Source organism: Pithys albifrons, chromosome 6 (assembly GCF_047495875.1).
Source record: "Pithys albifrons albifrons isolate INPA30051 chromosome 6, PitAlb_v1, whole genome shotgun sequence".
NCBI classification, from domain to species: Eukaryota; Metazoa; Chordata; class Aves; order Passeriformes; family Thamnophilidae; genus Pithys; species Pithys albifrons.
The window spans coordinates 5,971,205-5,991,527 of record NC_092463.1 but is presented as its reverse complement, the minus strand read 5'-3'; the positions used below and the strand labels follow the sequence as shown (position 1 = coordinate 5,991,527).

At 50.4% G+C, this 20,323-nt stretch overlaps 1 protein-coding gene across 1 annotated transcript; it reads right to left on the bottom strand.

Annotated features, from left to right (window-relative positions):
* Positions 1 to 14,244: 14,244 nt before the first annotated feature.
* Positions 14,245 to 16,089, bottom strand: SIX6 (SIX homeobox 6). The gene is made up of 2 exons (XM_071559366.1): positions 15,518 to 16,089; positions 14,245 to 14,413 (listed from the first exon to the last, which is right to left on the bottom strand). Exons 1-2 carry the CDS (start codon positions 16,087 to 16,089, stop codon positions 14,245 to 14,247), a joined length of 741 nt encoding a protein of 246 aa, XP_071415467.1.
* Positions 16,090 to 20,323: the final 4,234 nt, after the last annotated feature.

Genomic DNA, 20,323 nt, shown 5'->3' with positions numbered 1-20,323 from the left:
GTTAGTCTGTGTCTCATACAAGCCAGCCTGTACACACATCTTCTTTAAGCTTTTTAAGATATGCTTTTGTTTACTGCAACCACCTCTGAGCCATCATATTATCACAAATGGCCTGTGAATAATCAGTTATATGCTATTAATGTTGTATGGCAATGTTCAGTGACAAAGGAGCAACAGAAATCTGCTGGTCTTCAAAGGAAAACCTCAAATAACCTCAAGCAAGTCCAAGTATTTTCAGCCTGCTGCCAAGGTTATGAATATTGCAGATATTACACGCCTTTGTATGGTATTTGTTAAATATTTAAGATCAGGGAAGAGATTTTAGCCTAAATGGCTGCCTGAAGTTGCAGCATTAGAGATTTGCAAAATTATTGCTGGAACCTACAGACAAACACAGGGTTGCTTTCAGATCCAGCCTCCCAGAATTTTGTATCTGGTTAGGCAGCCATTTCCCATAGACTCAACACAGGTTATAGCTCATCCTTCCTGGAGTTGTGAAGACACAGAAAAAGGAAGAACTGGTGAGTGGATAGTAAAGAGTCCTGTTGTGCCAAGAAAACTCAAGTATTCTTGGGCATGATCTTAAATGAATTTTTACATTGTGCAGAAACTGGTTATAGTCTGAGGGTATTTTTGAAAAGTCCTCAGAATTCCCTGAGCTGGTATAGAGGAAACTTCATTTTTGAAGAATCACAGAACTGTTAAGGTTGGGAAAGACCCCTGAGTCAACCAACTGATAATCCGGCACCTTGTCCCCAAGTGCCACATCCACAAACCTTTTAGACACTTCCAGGGATGGTGACTCCACCACTGCCCTGGACAGCCTGTTCCAATGCCTGACCACCCCTTCAGTGAAGAAATGTTTCTTAATATCCAATCTAAACCTTCCCTGGCACATCTTGAGGCTATTTCCTCTTGTCCTGTCACTTGTTCACCTGGAAGAAGATGCTGACCTCCACCTGTCTATAACCTTCTTTCAGGGAGTTGTAGAGAGGGACGAGATTCTCCATGAGTCTTCTTTTCTCCAGGTTGAACAACCCCTTCACTTGTGCTCTGGACCAAACTTATTGCCCTCCCCCTCCTCTCCTATGCTTTCTGCTGTCTGTCTTGCTGTCTCTCTGGTCAATGCTGTCGCTTGGTCTTTCCTGCAAAAGCCCAGCAGGAACCACTCAACTTCAGCAGCACCCTGGAAAAGAGCTGCAGGATGGTGCTAAGACAAGACCAAGCCTGTGTTTAACAGGCTTTTGTAGAATCACAGAAATACAGAGTAGTTTGTGTTGGAAGTGACCTTTAAAGTCCAATCCCCCTGCAGTGAGCAGGAATACCTTGGACTAGACCAGATTGCTGAGAGTCCAACCTGATCCCACCTGGAATGTTTCCAGAGATGGGGCATCCACCACCTCCTAATTAAAAGTTTCTTTCTTATATCCAAACTGAATATACCTTTAGTACATATCCTTTAGTTTAAAACCATTATGCCTTGTCCTATCACCTTTTGAAAAGTCTGTCCCCATTAATATTTGAGGTATTGCATTCAACAGCAGTGGAAGCCTCATCCTTTGATGGGTTTCACAGAAAGATCTCGTGCACAGGATCCACCAAGGCCTTGGCTGACTGGTGGGGCACCTTCACAGCTTCACGATGGGGTTTCAGGTGTGAGGGTTTCTGCCAACACCCAGGGGATTTTCACAAGTGCTCAGGAGCAGGCAGGAAAAATAAACTCTCTCTGGCAACTCCGTATGGTCTTGTCTTTCCCATCAGCCATCTCCTGGGAAGTGGGCTTTATCCTCTGCCACCTGCAGGCTGCTGGGAGGACAGAGATGACTCTGAGTCACCCCAAATCCTAATGCAGGGCCAAACTCCAGCTCAGGCCAACGCTTGGTGATGCTGCAGCCCCCCAGGGACAGCAACACCCCCAGCCCACTGCATTGCTGCCAGCCAGGCACTGACTGTTTTCTTCCTGCAGTCACGTTTGGGCCCTGGCAGTAATCTCGAAGCATCTGCTCCAAATCATCCAGGATTACAGGAATTAAAAAAAAAACCCAATTAGAGACCCAGGGTCCTGCAAGCACAAATCCGTTTAACCCTAATCCAGGCTGCTGCCCCTTCCCCAAAGGCAAAGGGACAGTCCCTTGGTGGCTGTTTTTTGTGTGCTCTGGTACTGTGTCCTCTCATCACCCTTAATTTACCTGTTCTTGCCCCAGAGGTAGCACCAGGAGACCTGCTCATGCCAAAGGAGAAATGGTACCCTTGGCTTTGGGCTCTGACATCAGCTGCACAGACGTGGGGGTCGGTGCCAGCCTCTGCTCCTGAGAACACTCAGGGGATCTCCCTGGGAATCATGGATCAAAAGTGGGGTACAGGTTCAACTGAACATGTTAGTGTCCCTTGGGGTCTGTACACTGGGTACTGGCTCCTCTCTGTCCTGCTCACCATCCTATCTATTCTTCTGTGCCACCAAGACCACGTTCAGGGCTCTGTTGTGCTCTGCACTCAACATGGACTGTGGCATCTGCAGTCCCATGGCCACTCACCCACCACTTTGCTGGCAACTCAATGTGGAAATACTCTTCTGAGATAAGACACAGAAACTGGAGTCTTTCTGTAGGGTGAGGGCAGAGACTGAAAATCCATTAGGAGAATGTCTCCTTTCCTTTGAAATCTTCCCTACTTCTTACAGGGCTCTTGGGCTCTTCTCCAGGTAGCTAAATCTTACACCTGCAGGCCTAAACTCATGAAATGAAAATACATTATCCATGGAGTGTCCCAGTGTGCCCATAAACTCTGTGGATAGCACATTTTAGCCAACACTGGATCCCTCCCATGTGTGGTGGCCTTTGTATTTTCTTGCATATTTTGCATCCAGAAGACATCCATATTGAAAACAATCAATGGTTAATAATCAAATGGGGAAAATCTTGAATTAATATTCAAGAATTCATGGGGTTTATATGATTCTAAGAGATGGGTGATGGTTACAGAAGGAGATAAACAATGCTTTGTTTGCTTGTTTCCCTTCTTACATGGGATGCAAAGGTGATCACAGCAGCTTCCAGACAGGTGATGCTGTGTCACTTAGCACCATGTTTAGGTGTGCTGAGACATGAGATGCTGTGGGTGGTAAAAGTTTTCACAATTCAAGGGGAGCTTTGTGGGAGAGAAATCCTCTTCTGGCTCAGAAAGTCCCTCACTGGGAGGGAGCTTCACAGGACCACCATGTTCTGCTCTTCCCTGGCATCTCCTTCTGATGTCAGGTCATGCTCACCTCTGGGCTCAGTACGATGAGAGGGGATGGGAGGTGTGAAGAAATATTCCCAGACCTTTGCATGATGGTAGTTTTCATTTAATTCAAATGGCACTTGGGCTGAGACATATGAATTAATATATTTTCTTTTTGGCACAGCTCAAGTCCAAAAGAGTCCACAAGAGAGATAGAGAGGGACTTTGAGAAGGGCACGGGATCATAGAACAAGGGAGAATGGCTACAAACTGACAGAGGGCAGGGTTAGATTAGCTAATAGATGTTAGGAAGAAATTCTTTACAGTTGTGCTGGTTTGAAGGTGAACCAGCAAGGGAGAATGAACTCACCACGAGAGAGATTATAAGTCAGAGCTAAAATTTAATAATAATATTATTATAGCAACACTGACACACAAGGGAAATTGCTTTCAACTCACAATACCCCAGCAGTATAACCCAGTGTCCTGGGGCACAAACCCAAGGGGGTTTGTTTGCCCTTGTGCTGAGACCCCTGTGGCTCCCCCAAGTCCAGAGCAAAAGGAAAAGAAAGACCTGTTGGTGCAGGCGAGGGCTGTGGTCTGGGCGAGAGCGGTGATCTCCTGCTGTCGAGGTCCTGCTGCTGCTCTGGATCCGACGAGAAGTACCCGAGGTCTTCTTACCCACCACTCATGTACCCTCAGGGAGCACTCAGTCCCTCCCCCTGGGCGGGGACTCACACAATGGGTGATTGACTCTGGGAGCCAGGGGGTGTTGAGCTGTTGATGGCCCATTAGCAGCTCCGCCCCCCTCAGGCTGGGTGTGAAGGTGATAATGGCTCCCTGGGCAGCTGCTGCCAATGGCCCATTGTCCTTGGGGAATGATTAGAGGGGGTAGAATACACAGCCCTGATCACCCCCACACAGGGTTAGCTGGTCCCTCCTGCTGAACTAGGACAACAGTGAGGATGCTGAGGCCCTGGCACAGCTTGCCCAGAGAAGCTGTGGCTGCCCCATTCCTGGAAGTGTCCAAGACCAGGTTGGATGGGGCTTGGAGCAACCTGGTCCAGTGGCCATCTTGTTCCAACCCATGGCAGGGGATTGGAACAAGATGATCTTCAAGGTCTCTTCCAGTCCAAGCTGTTCTATGATTCTATGTTTCTATCCCTGTCAATAACCATCAAGAGAGATTTTCCTTCTAGTTCCAGTGGGAAAGCTGTAGCCCGTTTCTCCCAGCTCCAAGACAGTGAGGCACTCTGGATTTTCTGAATGCTCGTTGGCACAGCCTCCACTGAAGTTATGATGCAGGACTGCAGGGGGGGAATGAGATTTATTTTAGGTTCTGTTGTGTGGTTTATCACAACATTTTAAATGTCCAGGTAATTAAAGCCCTGATAATTGCAGTTCCATCCCGTGGCAGCAGGACCTGATCTGATGGCCACTGAAGTCAACGGGAACCTGTCTGCTGATCTTAAGAAGTGTTTGGTTCTGGCTTGAATTGACAGTGAGATGCAATGTAGAGCTCAGCAATGAAGACTGAAGGAGAGATTGTTTATTTATTTATGCAACAAATACTTAATATGATTCTATTAAAGAAATCAAAGAAGCAATTCATTAATTGCACCTACTTTGCAATGTAATGAAGGAGCAGTCTGCTCCATCGCTCTTTGTGTCTCCTGACACTTTGCTAATGCTGCCAGGCATTTCATGTCTTCTCTGAGCCTTGCTCTCATTGCCTAAATAAATATTCTGTAAGTGCAAACAGGATCAGCAATGCCAGTGTGAGCAGCTGGGCCAAGGCACTGGGCTGAGGCTCTGTGGTCTAACCTGTGTGTGCTTGGAAGGTGAAACTTTGAAATCTTGTAATGGTTAAGTCAGTCTTGTAACACAAACAAACCTGAACAGACAAAATGTATTCAGTGACATATGGAGGTGACATGTGGGCAGCAAGCTGTAATGCCTGGAAGGCCATGAGAGCCTCTGCAAGGTGTATCAAAGCACAGGAAATTGTTAACAGTAATAAAGATAACAAGTGAAATTCATGCTGCAGCTCTGTTAAGAGCAGCCTTTCTGCTGTCACCCTGTCCCATGCAATGTAGATGTGACCCCTCAGCCCCTCAGTGCTTCCCAGGACAAACATCCCATTGACTTCAGCAGGACTGGGGAGAGGCTAGGGACTGCTGTTCATGAAGGTAACAGTGTGCAGGATCAGGGTAGCACACGGTGACAACTCCGTGCTGCTTCTGCAGTTCAGGAGAGCAAAAAAAAAGGCATTTTTGATGAAATAGTTGAAGCAGTGGAGATTTACCGAACCAGTGTTATGCTGTCCATGCAGCTTGCTCAGTTTGCTGTTGCTAGCAATTCAGATATTGTCCAAGCTGTCCTGCTCATCAGTGCATGAACTCTGAAAACACTTAGCCACTACCAGCTCTGTGCATTACTTCAGCTGGAAGAACTGTGGTAGGTAAAGCAACGATGATGGATCTAAACAATAATAAAGTCTCCCTGTTGAAAATTTAAAGTGCTATCCAACTATTTTTAGTGACCTCTCCAGCTGAGATAATGCAGAAGGCTAACTAGATGTGAACATCCATCTTAGGCGAATTGATTCTTACAGTTTTCAAAACAAGGTGAATTGTAGGAGGTTAATGGTCATGCTCCAATACAAGAGATATCAGCTATATGAAAAAATGTGTACTGTACATGTAAAGAAATAACCTATTCAGTGTCTAATGTGGATGCAATATTGTTTTCTTTCCCTTGAGTATGTTTATTTCCATAATGGACATTTAGTTTCAATAGAACACTAAGAGCTCCCTCTGCCACATTCTCCTCCCTTTCCTCCTTCTGTGTGTGTAGATGTGTGTGATGTGTGTGGGCATGAGAGGGAGAAGAATTTGTCTTACATTCAGGAAAGCAAACATGGGAGCACTCAAGCATGCCCCAAACCTAAGTTCTTGGCTCAGCATTTTCTAGTTCAGGATTTTAAAATTAGGCTAGTGCATTTTGTGGCTTCCTAAATAAAAGAGCTGAGCACCAGCAGCTTTCTCTCTGGAAGGAGATGCACAGCACTGGGTGCCTTTGCAAAATGCAACTTGTATTCCGGGACTGCTACAGCAAATTCTTTTCTTCTCAGGGCTCATTTATCTCAGAAGGGCTCCACATCCAGAAGTGCAATCTGCTCGCCCTCCCCTCCAAACCCTCAGATGGCCATTAGCAACATCAATAAGTAATAGAACAAATACTTGTCTCTAAAAAAACAAGCTGCGGGCAGAGCAGCTTCTTTGCTTTACTCTGAGGCTGCGTTACAAACCTTAATTTTTTTTTTTTTACATTTCATCTGTTTAAAGCCCCAGTCCTACAAACATTTAGTTTTGAGATGAGACACTTGAAAGCCAATGGGTGATGAAGAATGGGTGAAAGGCAAGACCTGATGCTGCAGGAGCCCAGAGTGAAGAACCATATCCATCAAGTCCAGTGTACACTAAGGATGCCACCACAAGGAAATTTTTTTGGCAGAGTTCTGTGGCTCATGTCTTTGGCAAAGAGCTTTTGGAACAGAGAAATGAGTCTATTGACCTCTCAGCTCCTGGAGACAGTTATTTTCCATCAGAGACAAAGCCAAAAGGAAATGGCAGAGACCAGCTTAAATACTGTAATAGGAATGTTTATTAGCATTGGATAGCAATAAATTTAAATATTACTGGGGAAAATAACTTTAAAAAGTTGGAAAAGGATGAGCAGATCCACCAGAAGGCCATGAATTTTGTGCTCCTAAGTCACAGTGTAGCTCTAGGATTGCTTCAAGTCCAGTTCCCTGCAGAAGACATCCCACCACCAGAGCCCTGAAGTCCTTCTGACCCATGAGTGACCTGCCCTCCCAGGAAACACTCCAGCAGTTTAAGCTTAGCAACCAAATTGGTTATCACCACTCCTCCAGCACTTGGAGCTGTCAAGGGATAAAAAGGATCACCGTCTGAGTGGGAACAATACTCACAGAAATCAACTTTGGCCTCAGGAATCTCCTCTCCCTCTGCGGTCAATAGGCAGAGACAAGCTCTCACAGACGGTGAACTTGATTAGAGAGCTGATCTTGGTTAAAACTGCCTGGATCTCCTTGCTGCCAGGGGTGGAGGGGGAGGAGGGTGGAACCATCTCCCCGTGCAACAGATCCAGACTGACAGAGCTGGATTACTGTGCTGGCGTAACCAGAGTGGGATTAGGTGCCCTGAGTCACCTGCCTGAGAGCTGCTCTCTCCCACTGACTGTGCTGGCAGCTTGTGGAGATCAACCCCTTCCGTGTCAGTTTGGGGGACACCTGTCCCATGGGGACTCCAGGGACTGGCTGCGGACCTGCACGGGAGTAGGCACATAACAAAGTGATTTGAAGCCAAGGGAATTTTGGAGATCAACCCACAAAGCCTTCAAACTGACTTCAGAAAGAGTTTCCAGTATAAATGTCCTCATACAAGTGTTTACTAGAAGGCTTTTTCCCCAACTTACAGACACAGCAACTTGCTCCCTGAGGAACGGTTGTGTGTCCTTGTGCTTCTCTGAAGTGCCTGAAAACCACTGGGCCTGTGTGTCTCTGTGTGGCTGGTTCACTCTACATTTAATGGGGAATTAGTCTATCATGAATTTTCAGAAGAACTGTCATTCTGTCTTCAGCTGCCTTGGTATTAAAACTATGTGTTACAAAAAGCATTTCAAGAATCACTTCTAAAGAAGCACATGTATTTCAGCAGGTGAAACTGGGAGGAACAGGATAATTCTGTCCTGAAAGAAACAACTCATGGTCATCAAAAGAAGATTCAACCCAGCAAAAGACTTCCAGAAAATCATGTTGCAGAACTCTCCTGTTGTAGAACTCTCTGTTGAAATCTCTCCTGTTGTAGAACTCTCTGTTGAAATCAACTGATCTTGAAAAAGAGAAGGTAGTGCCAGGATAGAACTTCCTACTTGTCCTAGAGAAGCCCCAGATAATGTGTCATTGTGGGTTACTATGGAGTTATTGAACAAAGGCTGAGAAGCTTGTTATGCTGATCAATACCTGTGTCTGGATGCAGATCTCAGCAGTGGCTGCTTATCTCTTGGAAGCTCCAATCCATTCAGCTTGTGTGGAGTTTTCTAAGGGGTTGAACTTTTAAGACTAGTGCAGATGAGACGTGGGTGCTCAGGATGAATGGGTGCTTCTGTTCTGCTCCTACCTCTACATTACTATAACCTCTTTTCTCACATCTTAACTTTAAATTAGATCACATTAAAAAAAAAACAAAAACAAAACAAAAAAAAAAAACCAAAAACAAAAACAAGGTGTGGGGAGTATCAAGAGGAACAGCTTTAAATGGAAATAAAGAGATGTGTGTAAATCCTTTAGGCTGTTTGGGGTGTCTCAAGTGATTTAGTCTGGCGGTATCTGTACATTAAAGCATATGAGGGCACTGAGGTTCATCACTTATCCTATTAAAACGTTAGAAGAGTCCCTGGCTCAGGGTTGCCTCAGACCAGGCAGAGCTGTCTCACATGATCCCTGGGGAACAGCTCAATAGCTAGCATGGCATGCAGAGTCTTTCCCATTGCCTCAGCCACCTTCTTTGAAGGGTGAGTGGGCTGGAAATTGTGGAGCAGGGCCCCCCACCAGTGGGCAGCAGAGCCAGGCCATGTCATTTAATAGTCCAGACATGACAGAGCAGCTTCCTGCTCCACAGCAGGTCTCTGCTGTGACAATAAAGAGCTAAAACCCTGCCAGGTGTTTTCCAGTCAGGAGTAGGTGCTGGATGAAGGCATGCTGGGGGAGTAAGAGACCACCCCATGCCTCTTGTCTCTGTGGGGACTCCCTCCCCACAAGGCTGTTCTCGTTCTCTGAAGATGAGCTGCAAATCCAGACTTTGAGGATTGCAAGCTCCCAGTCTTGTCTGACATCAATTAATTTGGCTTGGGATAGGCACTCTGGAGTTCTGAAGGTCCCACCAGGCCCTTCCCTGGGGCATTGTTGGAGAGGAGATGTTTTACCCCCATTAGTGAGTGAGGAGGGCAGAGATCCCATCCCACCCATGCTGTGTGTGAAGATCGCCCACAGAGGTGGGTTTAGGTCAGCACCAAGGGCCAATCCCAAGATACAAGACAAGTCCCTTGGCTTTTACCCCGTACAGCGAGAGAAGAGCTGTGACAGGAGACCATAGAGTGACTGGCACCATTTTCAGGACTTCTGGGACAGAAATAGTGGAAACAGTGGTGAGGGCTGATGCTCTGGGGCTGATTCCAATGAGATGGAGTAGCACCAGCTCTGCTAAGTGTAAGGAGACAATTAGCAGTGTGGAGGATTGTGGGGCAACAGTGCCTCTCCTCCATCTCTGGGAAGAGGCAGAGGAAACAAATATGTGAACAAACTTTTCTTTTATAAGATTTGAAGCTGGACATTTCCTGGCAAATTGTATTTCTTGCAGGGGGGCATGTGTGCCTGAGAGGCACATGCCACAGATCAGAAGGCAGCAAGGTTAAAACAAGCCTTCTAGAGAAATCCTGCATTTTGGGGTGGGGCTTAGATTGGATGTAGCAAGTAATGAAGGAAGGGAAGCCTTTTCTTGGCCCTTTACTGAGGGTCTTACAGCCTGTCCTGAAACAGAAGGGAGCAGAAATCCAAAGGTTTTATCTGTCACCCTGATGCCAAGAATAAATGCTGACAGAGTGCAAAGTGCTGTAACCCTCAGAGAATCTAAGATGAAATGTTTCTTCCCTGGATTCCCAGCTAGGTCTCACCCTCTGGGCTCCCCGCTGTGAGGGGCACACCAAGGTCAGTCCAGGGTCCAGGATCCTGTGGGTACTGGGTCTGCAGAATAGCTTTGTGGAAGTGACAAGGAAAAGGGCAGGACAAAGTTTAGCAGTATCTGCACTCCACAGTGCCCTTTCCCTTTGGCCTCCCACACTTTCATCCTCCCCTCCAGCAAACATATCTTCTCCTAGAAAAGAAATAACACAAACATGGAAAATCCAGTGCCTGAGAGGTGGGTGCAGACATCACTGGGCAGTATTACGCTCTCTCTCATGGTATTACCCCTGCACTGGCCAGGGGTAACTGGATCTGCGATAGTCTGATCCTCTCAAGCCTTTAATTGGATGCGAGAAAGGTCCAAAATGCGTCTCACTCTCCTGCTTCCCACAGCCAAGACATACACACTCATCTTGGAACATAAGGACACTTCCCCATGGAGCCAGCCCCCTTTCTAACCTCTGACAGCACCCAGCTCCAGGCCAGTGAGGCACAGCCAGGTCTTCTTTGTACAGGAGCCCCCCCAGGTGAACGGGGTGCTGGCGGTGTTGCAATATTTGACAACTTTTCAGACACCCCCTTTTGACTGTTCTGCAAAGAAAACAGACTAATTAGACAAGGAGCAAAAGGCAGTGGCAGAACAAATAGGGAACAGTCTCTTCCTTGGGACTAGGCTGTGGGATGGGGATGGGATGAACGCTCTGCAAGACTCGTGCAAACTGGAGCGCAAAGACAGGCGTGCAGGGAGCACCTGCATATGCCAGGCAGCAGCTGGGGCAGTGCTCCCGGCCTGGAGAGGCCAGTGCGGCTTTTCCAAGGTTCCTGCAGCCCCCAGGCCTCCCTCCACCCGGTCACTACCACCACAAACAGTAGCAGCCCTCCTCTGCAGTGTGGGGCTGGGACAATGCACCCTGGATAAGTGGGTCTTGTGTCCCCAGCTGCACCGGGGCCAGGCTCTCCCCAACCTGCAAGCCTTTTGCTCTCCTTTTTTGTTGTTGTTGGGGTTTTTTGTGTTTTGCTTTGTTTTGTTTTGCTTTTTTTGCTCTTGCGAAATCAATTTACGGACAGCTCACTCATTTTCCCTCCTTGCAAACTTATTAGGTATTCAGTCCCGGCGAGCACTCGTAAGCATCCTTTGTCCCAGGGAGGGCTGGAGACCCCTTCATTAGCAGTGATTACTCTGAGCAGTTTGACAGCCTCCCAGCCCGCTTACAAGACTTTCCCATTCAGCCCTGTCCGGGGCTGCCCCGCTTCTCAAAAGAAACGGAAATATTCAAACATTTCTCCCCCTCCTCCCAGCTGAAGAGAGGAAAAGCTGTTTCTCTTCTCTGCCTTCCCCATTCACTTCACTTTTGATACAATATTTTCTTTCTTTGTTAATCCAAAGGAAGAGGGGTCAAGACAGACTTTTTACTGACCCTTTTCGGGGTGTTTTGTTTAATGTAAATACAGGCTCCTCCACTCTTCCCCGTTTATAATTATTATTATTTTTAAAACAACCAAAGGCTCAGGAGGGCGACGGCTTGGGCTGATCTTTAGGGGAAAAAACTGTTGAAAGTACGAGGGGAAGGGCATTCACTTTCCATAAGGGAAGAGAAAGGGCAGAAGAAAAAAAAAAAGGTGGGGGGAAGTGGTTTTCTTCTTTGGGTCTTATCGGTCCAACTAAAGGCGTCGGTGCAGACCCCAGACTCCGAATCCTGCGGAGCTCCGGCGGGGAATAAGCGGCGCTGGGAGACGCTCGGTTCTCCCGATCTCCCACAGCAAACAAGGCCGGGGAGCGGGGATGCTCTTCCCAGGTGGGCTCCGTGCTGCTCCTCCCTCTCAGGCCATTCTTTTGGAAGGGGTTGGTTTGTGGTCTCGCCACGAGCATCCACGGAAAAGTCCCTCGACAGCCCACTCGGGAGATCTCGCGTCCTTCATGACACTTAAACCCTCTATCGGAAGAGACAATATTATCCCCTATGCCTATTGTCCAAATCTCAGCTTTTTTTTTTTAGTTGTAGAGAAGTTCCGCGTTACCAGATACTGAGCGTATGCGCTTCTGTAATTCTCCCCACTCTCTTTATCTTTTCGAAAGCTTTAATTCCCCACAATAAGCGCTACTACTCTGCCCGATGGAGAAATTGCAATCCGCTTCACCGATTCCCGGGGAAGAAAAGAAAGAAGGAACACGACGTTTGTCAGCAGATTCCGTTTTGAGAGCGAATATCGCGTTTGCTCTCAAAACAACTGCGTGGGTGGGAAGCGCTGCCCGCCAGCGAACCCCAAACTCAAGGTAAAATTCCCGCTTGTTTGAGGTCTAAACAGCAAAGTCGAGCTCTTCTCGCATGACTTAAATCTTAAACTCCTTAGGTGGGGTTTAAGAGGCAACAAACCTCAGGGTTTGGGGTGCAAGATGTGCTCCGGGCCCTCCCGCAAGTAGGTACCCTAAAGGCAGGTAGAAACCCCTGTAACTGCCCCTGATCCCCGCCCTGCGGTTCGCTCCTCCAGCACTCCTAAAATACGGTTTATTTGCCTCTTCCGACACCTTGAATCACACACCACCAAGGAAATAGCTGCTTGTAAGTTGGCTTGAAAAAACCAGCTAATAAATTCCTGCTACCTGCCCCATACCTGAAACAGTCTAAGGAAAACCAAGGCGCACGCACCTGGGGATGGAACGCAAATTTAGGCGTCACCGGTGTAAACGCCTTGAAATCCGGGCTTTAAATTCAAACTTGGGCAGAGTGGGAAAAGCCACTGCCGAGGCGGGAATATACCTCCCGATAAAAGGCAAAAGGACTGAATTAAACAGTCACGAAGCTGAAATAAATGTGCCTGTGCCTCCAGGGCCGCTGCCCTTGCAGAGAGCCGAGGCATCTCCCGCTCCCGGCGCTGCCCGGCTTCCCCCGGTGCCAGGCTTCGGCTGCTAAATAAAACGAGCAGAGCAATCAGCTTACCGGGGAGGCATCTCTCTGAGGACAGGGAAGTAAACGCGATGAGACCGAGAAGACAAAAAAAGCACAGCTCAGGCGATTTAAAGATCAATGTCAAATTGTATAATATAAAATCCTTCTGCTAGGGGAAAAAGCTTAGCACGCTCCTTGGACCTGGCGTTTGGTTTCCTCCAGCAAAACCGCCGCAAAACAAAGAGAGGGAGGCGGACGGTGGGGACAACTCCTGGCACATGTCAGGGGCCTGGATTTGGGGGTATTTCACCCTCAATCCGGCCCTTCCTTGGCATGGAGAGCTGTTAGTTCCCCATCTTCTCCCCGCCTTTGCCAGGTGAGGGAGGAAGCTTAATTTCCCCGGTAGGCTGTGCTCCAACCATATATCTCCATTTTAATTTTTTTCCCTTTTTTTTCTCCTCCCTGTCCGAACATTCGCCGCCGATAATCCGCAAAGCTTCAGCCCTTGGGAAAGAAGAAGCTGCGGCGACGTCGTCTCCTTCCCTTCTCTGGGTAACTGCATCCCTCGCCAGGCCCTTCCCCTCTCCCCTCGCCTCATCCCAGCTCCCCCCGTCTCCCTGCCTGGCAAAGACATCACCCTCAGCCCTGGGAACCCTCTAGTTCGGTTTCTGCCGAGCTGATAGTGAAATACCCGTGGCCTCGGAGATCTGCTCTGGGTAAACTGGCGGGCTCGAGACCGACACCGTCATTTCAAAGCAGATGCGAGGGTCGTTCACCAAATATTTTATTATGGTTTTAGGCTGCTTCATACAGTTTCGTCCTGCACATGCTCTACAAGTCACCTGTGCACACAGAGAACAAGCCAAAAATAATAATAATAATTATTAATAATAATAGAAAAAATCTACCATAGCAATCCCTTAAATAAGTAAATAAACATTATATATATATATATAAAAAACCCTTTAGAGTAAAGCAGAACCCAACCAAAAGAACAGCGTCTTTTCAACATGAAACACCCCCGCGGGATAAGGGCAGGCGCTCAGACATTTTGCAACTTGGCATTCGGCTTTTTTTTGTTGATTTTTTTTTTAAAAACCTTTTCTGGGTTTCCTTTAATTATGGGGTTTGTTAGCCATCAATTCCGCAAATCCTTCGAAATAAAGGCGACAACGACTTTAATGACGTTTTTTAATACAGTCTGCTGCCGGACTGATGGGGAGGTGCGGGCGGGCGGTGGGGGAACGCCCCGCACCCCGGGTTTGGCTGCCGCGGCCGGGCACTGCCAGCCCCGCTGCTCCGGCCGTGCGGGCAGGCACGGGTAAGCCGGGCCTCCCGCTCCCCTCATGCCGGTTTGCCATGGCGGTGGTGTCAGATGTCACATTCACTGTCGCTGGATGTGATGGAGATAGCGGAGGTGGCCGCCTTGCTGGAGAGGCTGGCTGCGGGGCTGGAGGCAGCACCCACCGCCTCCCCGCCGCTCTCCTCCTCCGCTTGCAGCGAGCGCACCGAGCCCTGCGTTAGGACCTGCTGCTGTAGCCTGCAAGGAACCGGCACACACAGCATCACCGCCCGCCCTCCGCACCCCGGGACCCGCCGGCAGCCTCCCGCGTCCCCCCGAGGGGCTCCCCCGACCGGCACCCCCGCGCCGCTGCTCCCAGGCTCCAGCTCACACCAGTTACACCAGCGGTAGCAGAGAGGAGAAGCTGGGTGGGCACCCAGTTTCTCAGCTCAGCTCTGCCTGAGAAACTGGGTGCACGCCCCAGGGTCAACCCCGCTCCTCGGCTGGTGCACTCGGGGGAAGACTGTCCCCGTTCTCCGCAGCCTGTCCCCAAATCGGGCCTCATCCGAGCGATCTGTAATTCCTCGCAGCATCTCCCGGGCGGCAGTTCCCTCCAGCAGGCCTTACAGCTTCCCTCAGCCTATGAAAAGGGGCTGCAGGTGACAGCAGTCATGACCGCGACTTGCGGCAGCCCGGCTAAGGGGTGACGAGGGGAATTTTCCCCGCCCCGGGATCCTGGGAAGTAGACTGCTCCCTTACATGCTTCCCGGGGCGTCTGCTTGTGTCACTGCTATTGGGATAACACTGCCCATTCAGAGCTGCGATTTTATTCTTTAACATATTTTTAAATGGAAAAAAGAGCAATATCCCAAGGAGTGTTTCCAGATGGCTCCGGTGGAGGACCATGGCACAGCGGCTCTGGCAGGGCCCGCAGAGGGCATGGCCGGCTCTGCTTAGGATGGACATGACTCAAATAGGTATCTACATGTCCGGGGAAACTTTGAAGGGCGTTTCTCTCCGCTCAGCCGCTGAACGCGGCCCTTCTGCCGCCAGCTCCTGCCGGGGTCACGGTGGCTCCGGGCAGCCCCTCTCACTCTCCCTCTCCCCGCTCCCTCCAGGGCGGTCAAAAGGGAGCGCCGGCGGGGACCCTCCCCTATCAAAACCAAGTAATTTGAAAGACCTAAGGTTTTGCCCCTGCTCCTGCTTTATCTCCCTTCATTTCCCTGGGAGAAGCCTCCCGGGCTCGTTTCGCCCATCCTCTGCCGGCAGTGTCACACCGCCGCCCCAGCCCGCGGCTTTGGCGGCGAAGGCGAAGCCTCCCTAAGGGGGTCCTGTGCCCCGACGGGACGGGCAGCACCTTACCTGTTCTTAGCCGCTGCTGCCCTGTCCCTTTGCCTGCGGTTTTTGAACCAGTTGCCCACTTGCGTGGGAGTAAGTCCCGTGGCCTGAGCCAGTTCCCGCTTTTTGCTGGGATTGGGGTAAGGGTCCTGCAGGTACCACTCCCGCAGCAAATGCCTCGTCCGCTCCTTGAAGCAATGTGTCTTCTGCTCGCCGTCCCAGATGGTGCGGGGCAGCGGGAACTTCTTCCTCACCCGGTACTTGTCCACCGGCCCCAGGGGTCGGCCCCGCAGCTTCTCCGCCTCCTGGTAGTGCGCTTCCAGCCAGAGGGCTTGCAGTTTGGCGTGGGACTCCTTGGTGAACTTGTGGTTCTCCAAGATGTGGTAGAGCTCCCGGTAGTTCCCCGTGTGGAAGGCCACGATGGCCCGGGCTCTCAGCACCGACTCGTTCTTGTTGAGCGCCTCGCAGGCCGCAGGGGCCACGGGCAGGGACCAGAGGAAGCGCCCCAGGCGCTCGATGTCCCCGCTCTCCTCCAGGGTCTCGCATACCCCGGCCACCTGCTGCGGGCTGAAATTGAGGATGGGCAGCTGGAACATGGAGGCGGCGCCGGGCTCCGCTCCGCGCTCCGCGCACCCCCGGCGATGCCCGCACACCCCCGCGGAGGGGAAGGGGGCAGCGGCCCCGGGGCCGCCCCTCGCTCCGCTGCTGCCTCCGCCGGCGTCGGCGGAGATGCCGCGGGAGGGACGGCGGAGGGCGGAGAGGCGATGGGCAGCGGTCGGCGGCTCCGGCGACTGGGGGCGGTGGGCAGGGGCGAGGCGGAGGAGGATGGAACGGGAAAGGGGGGAGGGCAGGCGGGGGAGGGAGGGGGGAGGGAATAGGAGAATAAAAAAAGGCGGAAAAGAAGAATAAGCGGCGAAAAAAAAACAACAACGAAACCAGAAAAGGCACAAGCGCAGCTCCGCGCCGCCGCCGTCGCGCTGCTGCGGGAGCGGCTGATTCGCTGCGGGCTCGGCAGATTGGCTCCCGCGTTTCCATGGCGGGGCTGCCACTCACTGTCAGCCGCTGCCAATCACGGCGGGAGGCCTCGCACCGCCCCGCTGCCCGCCCCGCTGCCCGCCCCGCTCCCCCCGGGCGCCGCGACCCCGCCGCCCTGCCCCGCCGACCCGGGCAGGGCAGAGCCGCCCGCCCGGCCCGGGAGCGGCAGGAGGCGGGCAGGCACAGGGGGCTCCCGCCGCGGGTTGCTGTCGGCAGGTTGCAAAGAGCGGTCCCAGTGATGGCACGGCCGGGACCCTCCCAACCCGCCCTAGTAAAGCTGAGGGGTCTGGCCCGGTGATGCTCGCGCAGAGCTCGGAGCACCCGCGGGCAGAGAGGAGGATAAGGCAAAGCTGAGAAATCAGATAAAAAAACTGTCTGCATAACAGTGACTGTGATGCTGGGAGTGCCAGTGACAATGATTGCAGCGAGAGGACGGCAGAAAGAGCCAAGATTTAGGGGAAAACTCTCCCCTTTGCCCCTGTAGGTGACTTCCCATCTCTATTATGACGAGGAATCATATGCAGAAAGCCCAATGCCCTTCTTCGTTTAACTAAAGCTTTTTTTTTTAACATTTAAAACCCTATTGTTTTCGGCTCAATGGTCCTGAATAGACGCCGAGAATAGTCGCGAGGAGTGAGAAGTCATTTGTAGGTCAGGAAAGAGACTTAAAGCAGATTTCGGGAATCTTTTGAAATATTGAATCACTTCGTAGTAATCATTCCCCGTGGGTTTTTTTTCCCCCCGATCCCCGAGCGACAGACTGCGGGGCTGGGTGCGAGGTGAGACCCGGCCGCCTTTTCGGAGAAGCGGAGCCAGCTCCAGTCGCCTCGGATTGGGATGAAATCACTTTCTGAGCTGCGAGGATACATTTTATTTTCTGTAGGAGGATGGGAGGATAATCAAGAAGCCACACTTTATCCTACATATAGCTGCTCAGTGACAATTTCTTCCCGGGAACATTAGGGACCATGCTCGGAAAGGCAGCATATATTTTGAATTAAACTCAATATGTTCTCTCCTATGCTCTTTGCAATGCGTTTTTTTCCCGAATGCTTGTCAAAAAAATCCCTTCTTAATTTGATATCTTGTTATTGTCTCTTCCCCCTTTCTTATTTTTTCTTTTTTTTTTTTTTTTTGTTTTCTTCCCTTCTTTAAGAAAGCTCCTTTGCTAGTTGCCCGTAGACCGAAATTAAACAGATTTACATTTTCTCCAATCATTTCTCCGCAGAAATGGAGCTGGACTGAGGCTCGCCGTCTTTTCTTTAGTATCAACTACAATTTGTCTTTTGCTTGTGAAGATTTGGTAAATCAGAAGGCAGATAGATAGCGCAGATGGTCGGAGGTGTCGGGTCAGATTATGGTACGCCTCAGTACAGTGCTAAGCTCATTCTGACGGAAAACCCTGATATTATTTTCACAGATCTACACAGTTCACTTGAAAAAAACCCTTCCAGCCATTTACATCATTTATGTGAGGCTCACAGCTAGCGGGATGGAAAAGCTTTCAATATTGCTCATTTTCATAAAACCCGACAGAGCTGGGGAGACATAAAAGCACACACAAAACTCACGAGTTCAGAGTCACTCCATAGAAACTTAAAAAAATAAAAGGGGAGACTTTTCGGCTTCACCTTCACCAGGTTTTATTTGCCGATCTGCTTAGGGGAAAAAAGATAAATATAGAAGGAAGAAGAAGAAATTAGAGAAGAGGATGATATCATCTATAAATATTGCTGGACAGAGTCCCCTTCCACCTTTCCATCACACCACTGTTCAGTCCATGAGAGGGAGAAACAGCAATTTGACGAAAAGGTCCCAAATAACCTTTTAGGATAGGAATTAAAAAAAAAACCAAACAAAACAACAAACCAAAACACACAACCCTCTGCCCTCCAAAAAAAAACACCAACCCAAAACAAACCACAAAACAAACGCAGCTCTGCTCAGTATGAGCATCGGGCTTCCCCATCGAGCGGGTGAGAAGGCGGCGACCTCGGAGGCGCCCGGCGCGTCCCCCGGGCAGGAGCTGCCCCGCCGCCCCCCAGCCCGCCCCGCCGAGCCCCCGGCAGCGTCCCAGGGCCGGGCTGGTGCAGAGAGGTGGAAGAGGTGGAAAGGGGGAAAGCCTGTGTTAATGCACACCTACTTTAGAACGGCCAGATGCTGATGATGATTGCTAATATTACTGAAGGGGTCTTTTTTTTTCTCTTTTTCTCTTTTTAAAGCATGCACATGATCTGGCGAGGGAGTTACTGGGCTGCAGCCTAATGACCATGAACAGGGCGAGACAGGCTCCATAATGAAAGCCAGGACTGTGGGCTAAAGAAATGAATCCTCATTAAGAGCAGCTCTCAGGGGCGAGGGGCTGTTCCCCAGGTCCCCAGCCTTTGTTCCCCAGAAGCCGGTCCGGATGGGGCGATGCTGGCAGCACTGCTGGGAGGGGAGAGGAGGAGAAAGAAAAGGAGACACCTAAAAGGAACCAGGAACCCTGTGTTAATCACTTAAAGAGTGACCTGAAAGAGGAAACCAGCCCACTCCCAGCAGTTTTGCACCCTCTCCAGCTGGGAACGCTGTTGTCTGCTTGGCAAGTGACACAGTCCAGTGGGACTGGATTGTCCCTGTCTGAGGAAGGTCCTGGGGGTTCCTTGCTCTCTGCCATCAGCTCCGAGAGAGACATCAGCTCCAAGGGGGTCCTTCCTTCCCCTTCTCATCCCTCCGGGAATTTTATCCATAGCTGAGACCCGAGCAGGTTCCTCGCTGTTCCGCTGTTCCTCAGCTCTACTGCCGGCCGGGACTTGGCTCCGGAGCGCGACCCGCAGCGACCCTCAGGAGCGACCCCATTCCCGTGGGACCCGGTGATGTGTCCGGGAAAGCCGAGGTTCCTGCGGTGCCCAAGCTCCTGGCTCAGCCCCCGTGTCTTATTAGAGCTGCCTGCAAGCCTGTGGGTGCACTCGGGCATGACTGCTTAGTTTCGGCCCTTTCCCCCATTTTATTCTTCCCTCTCCCATATAACAGAGACACTACTCGTGACATTAACAGCCGGCAATGATAACTACTTTAATGTAGGTCACGGCTCTTCCCCTTGCTACAGGTAGCGTGGGAAGCTAATCCTGCATGGATGAACCCACTGGAGAACAAGGAATAAAAGTGCACAGGAAAAAAATTGTATCAAAATACGACCACACATCCATAGCATCCCGACGGCCTGTGTGGACACAGTGTGCTCTCTGGCCTCCGAACAAGGCATATTCTCCCCTCCTCAGAGCCTTAAAGCAAAAGTATGCTGGGCAACACGTCTATACACCTTCATATCAGCAGTTATCAGCTATCCGGGTCCAAAAATCTCAGTCCCTGGGGATTTTTTATCTAGATGGAGCTTCCAAACGTAGCAGAGGTGCGAATACATTTTAAAAATATTTGATTGACGTTAAGTATTGCATTAAAAATCACCTCGGGAAGGAGAAGTCCCACCTTACAGTCCCGGTAGGATTGTCGGAGATATAGGAGTTCATTAAGGGATGCTGGCTGGGAGAGCCAGAGCGCAGGCAGTCCCTCGGGTGGGTACCTTGGAAACCATCGGATTTTGGGTGGGTCTGGGCAGGACCTGGTGCCGTGGAGCGCTCCGGGGACGGGCAGGGCTGGAGCAGGCAGCGGCAAGCGGCGCCGATCCCTGCTGTCCCCGGGGCTGGCTCTTATCCCGCTCCCCCGGAGCAGGCGGGAGGATGCTCAGCCCGAGGACAGTGCCCGCTGTCGCCTACAGAAAACGTTACTGGAAATGACATACCCTCCAGGGAGCGG

Coding starts and splice junctions, on each gene's coding strand:
- SIX6 (XM_071559366.1), bottom strand. CDS start 16,089: ATGTTCCAGCTGCCCATCCTCAATTTCAGCCCGCAGCAGGTGGCCGGG. Junction 14,414..15,517: donor GCAGCAGCGGCTAAGAACAG/GTAAGGTGCTGC, acceptor GGTTCCTTGCAG/GCTACAGCAGCAGGTCCTAA.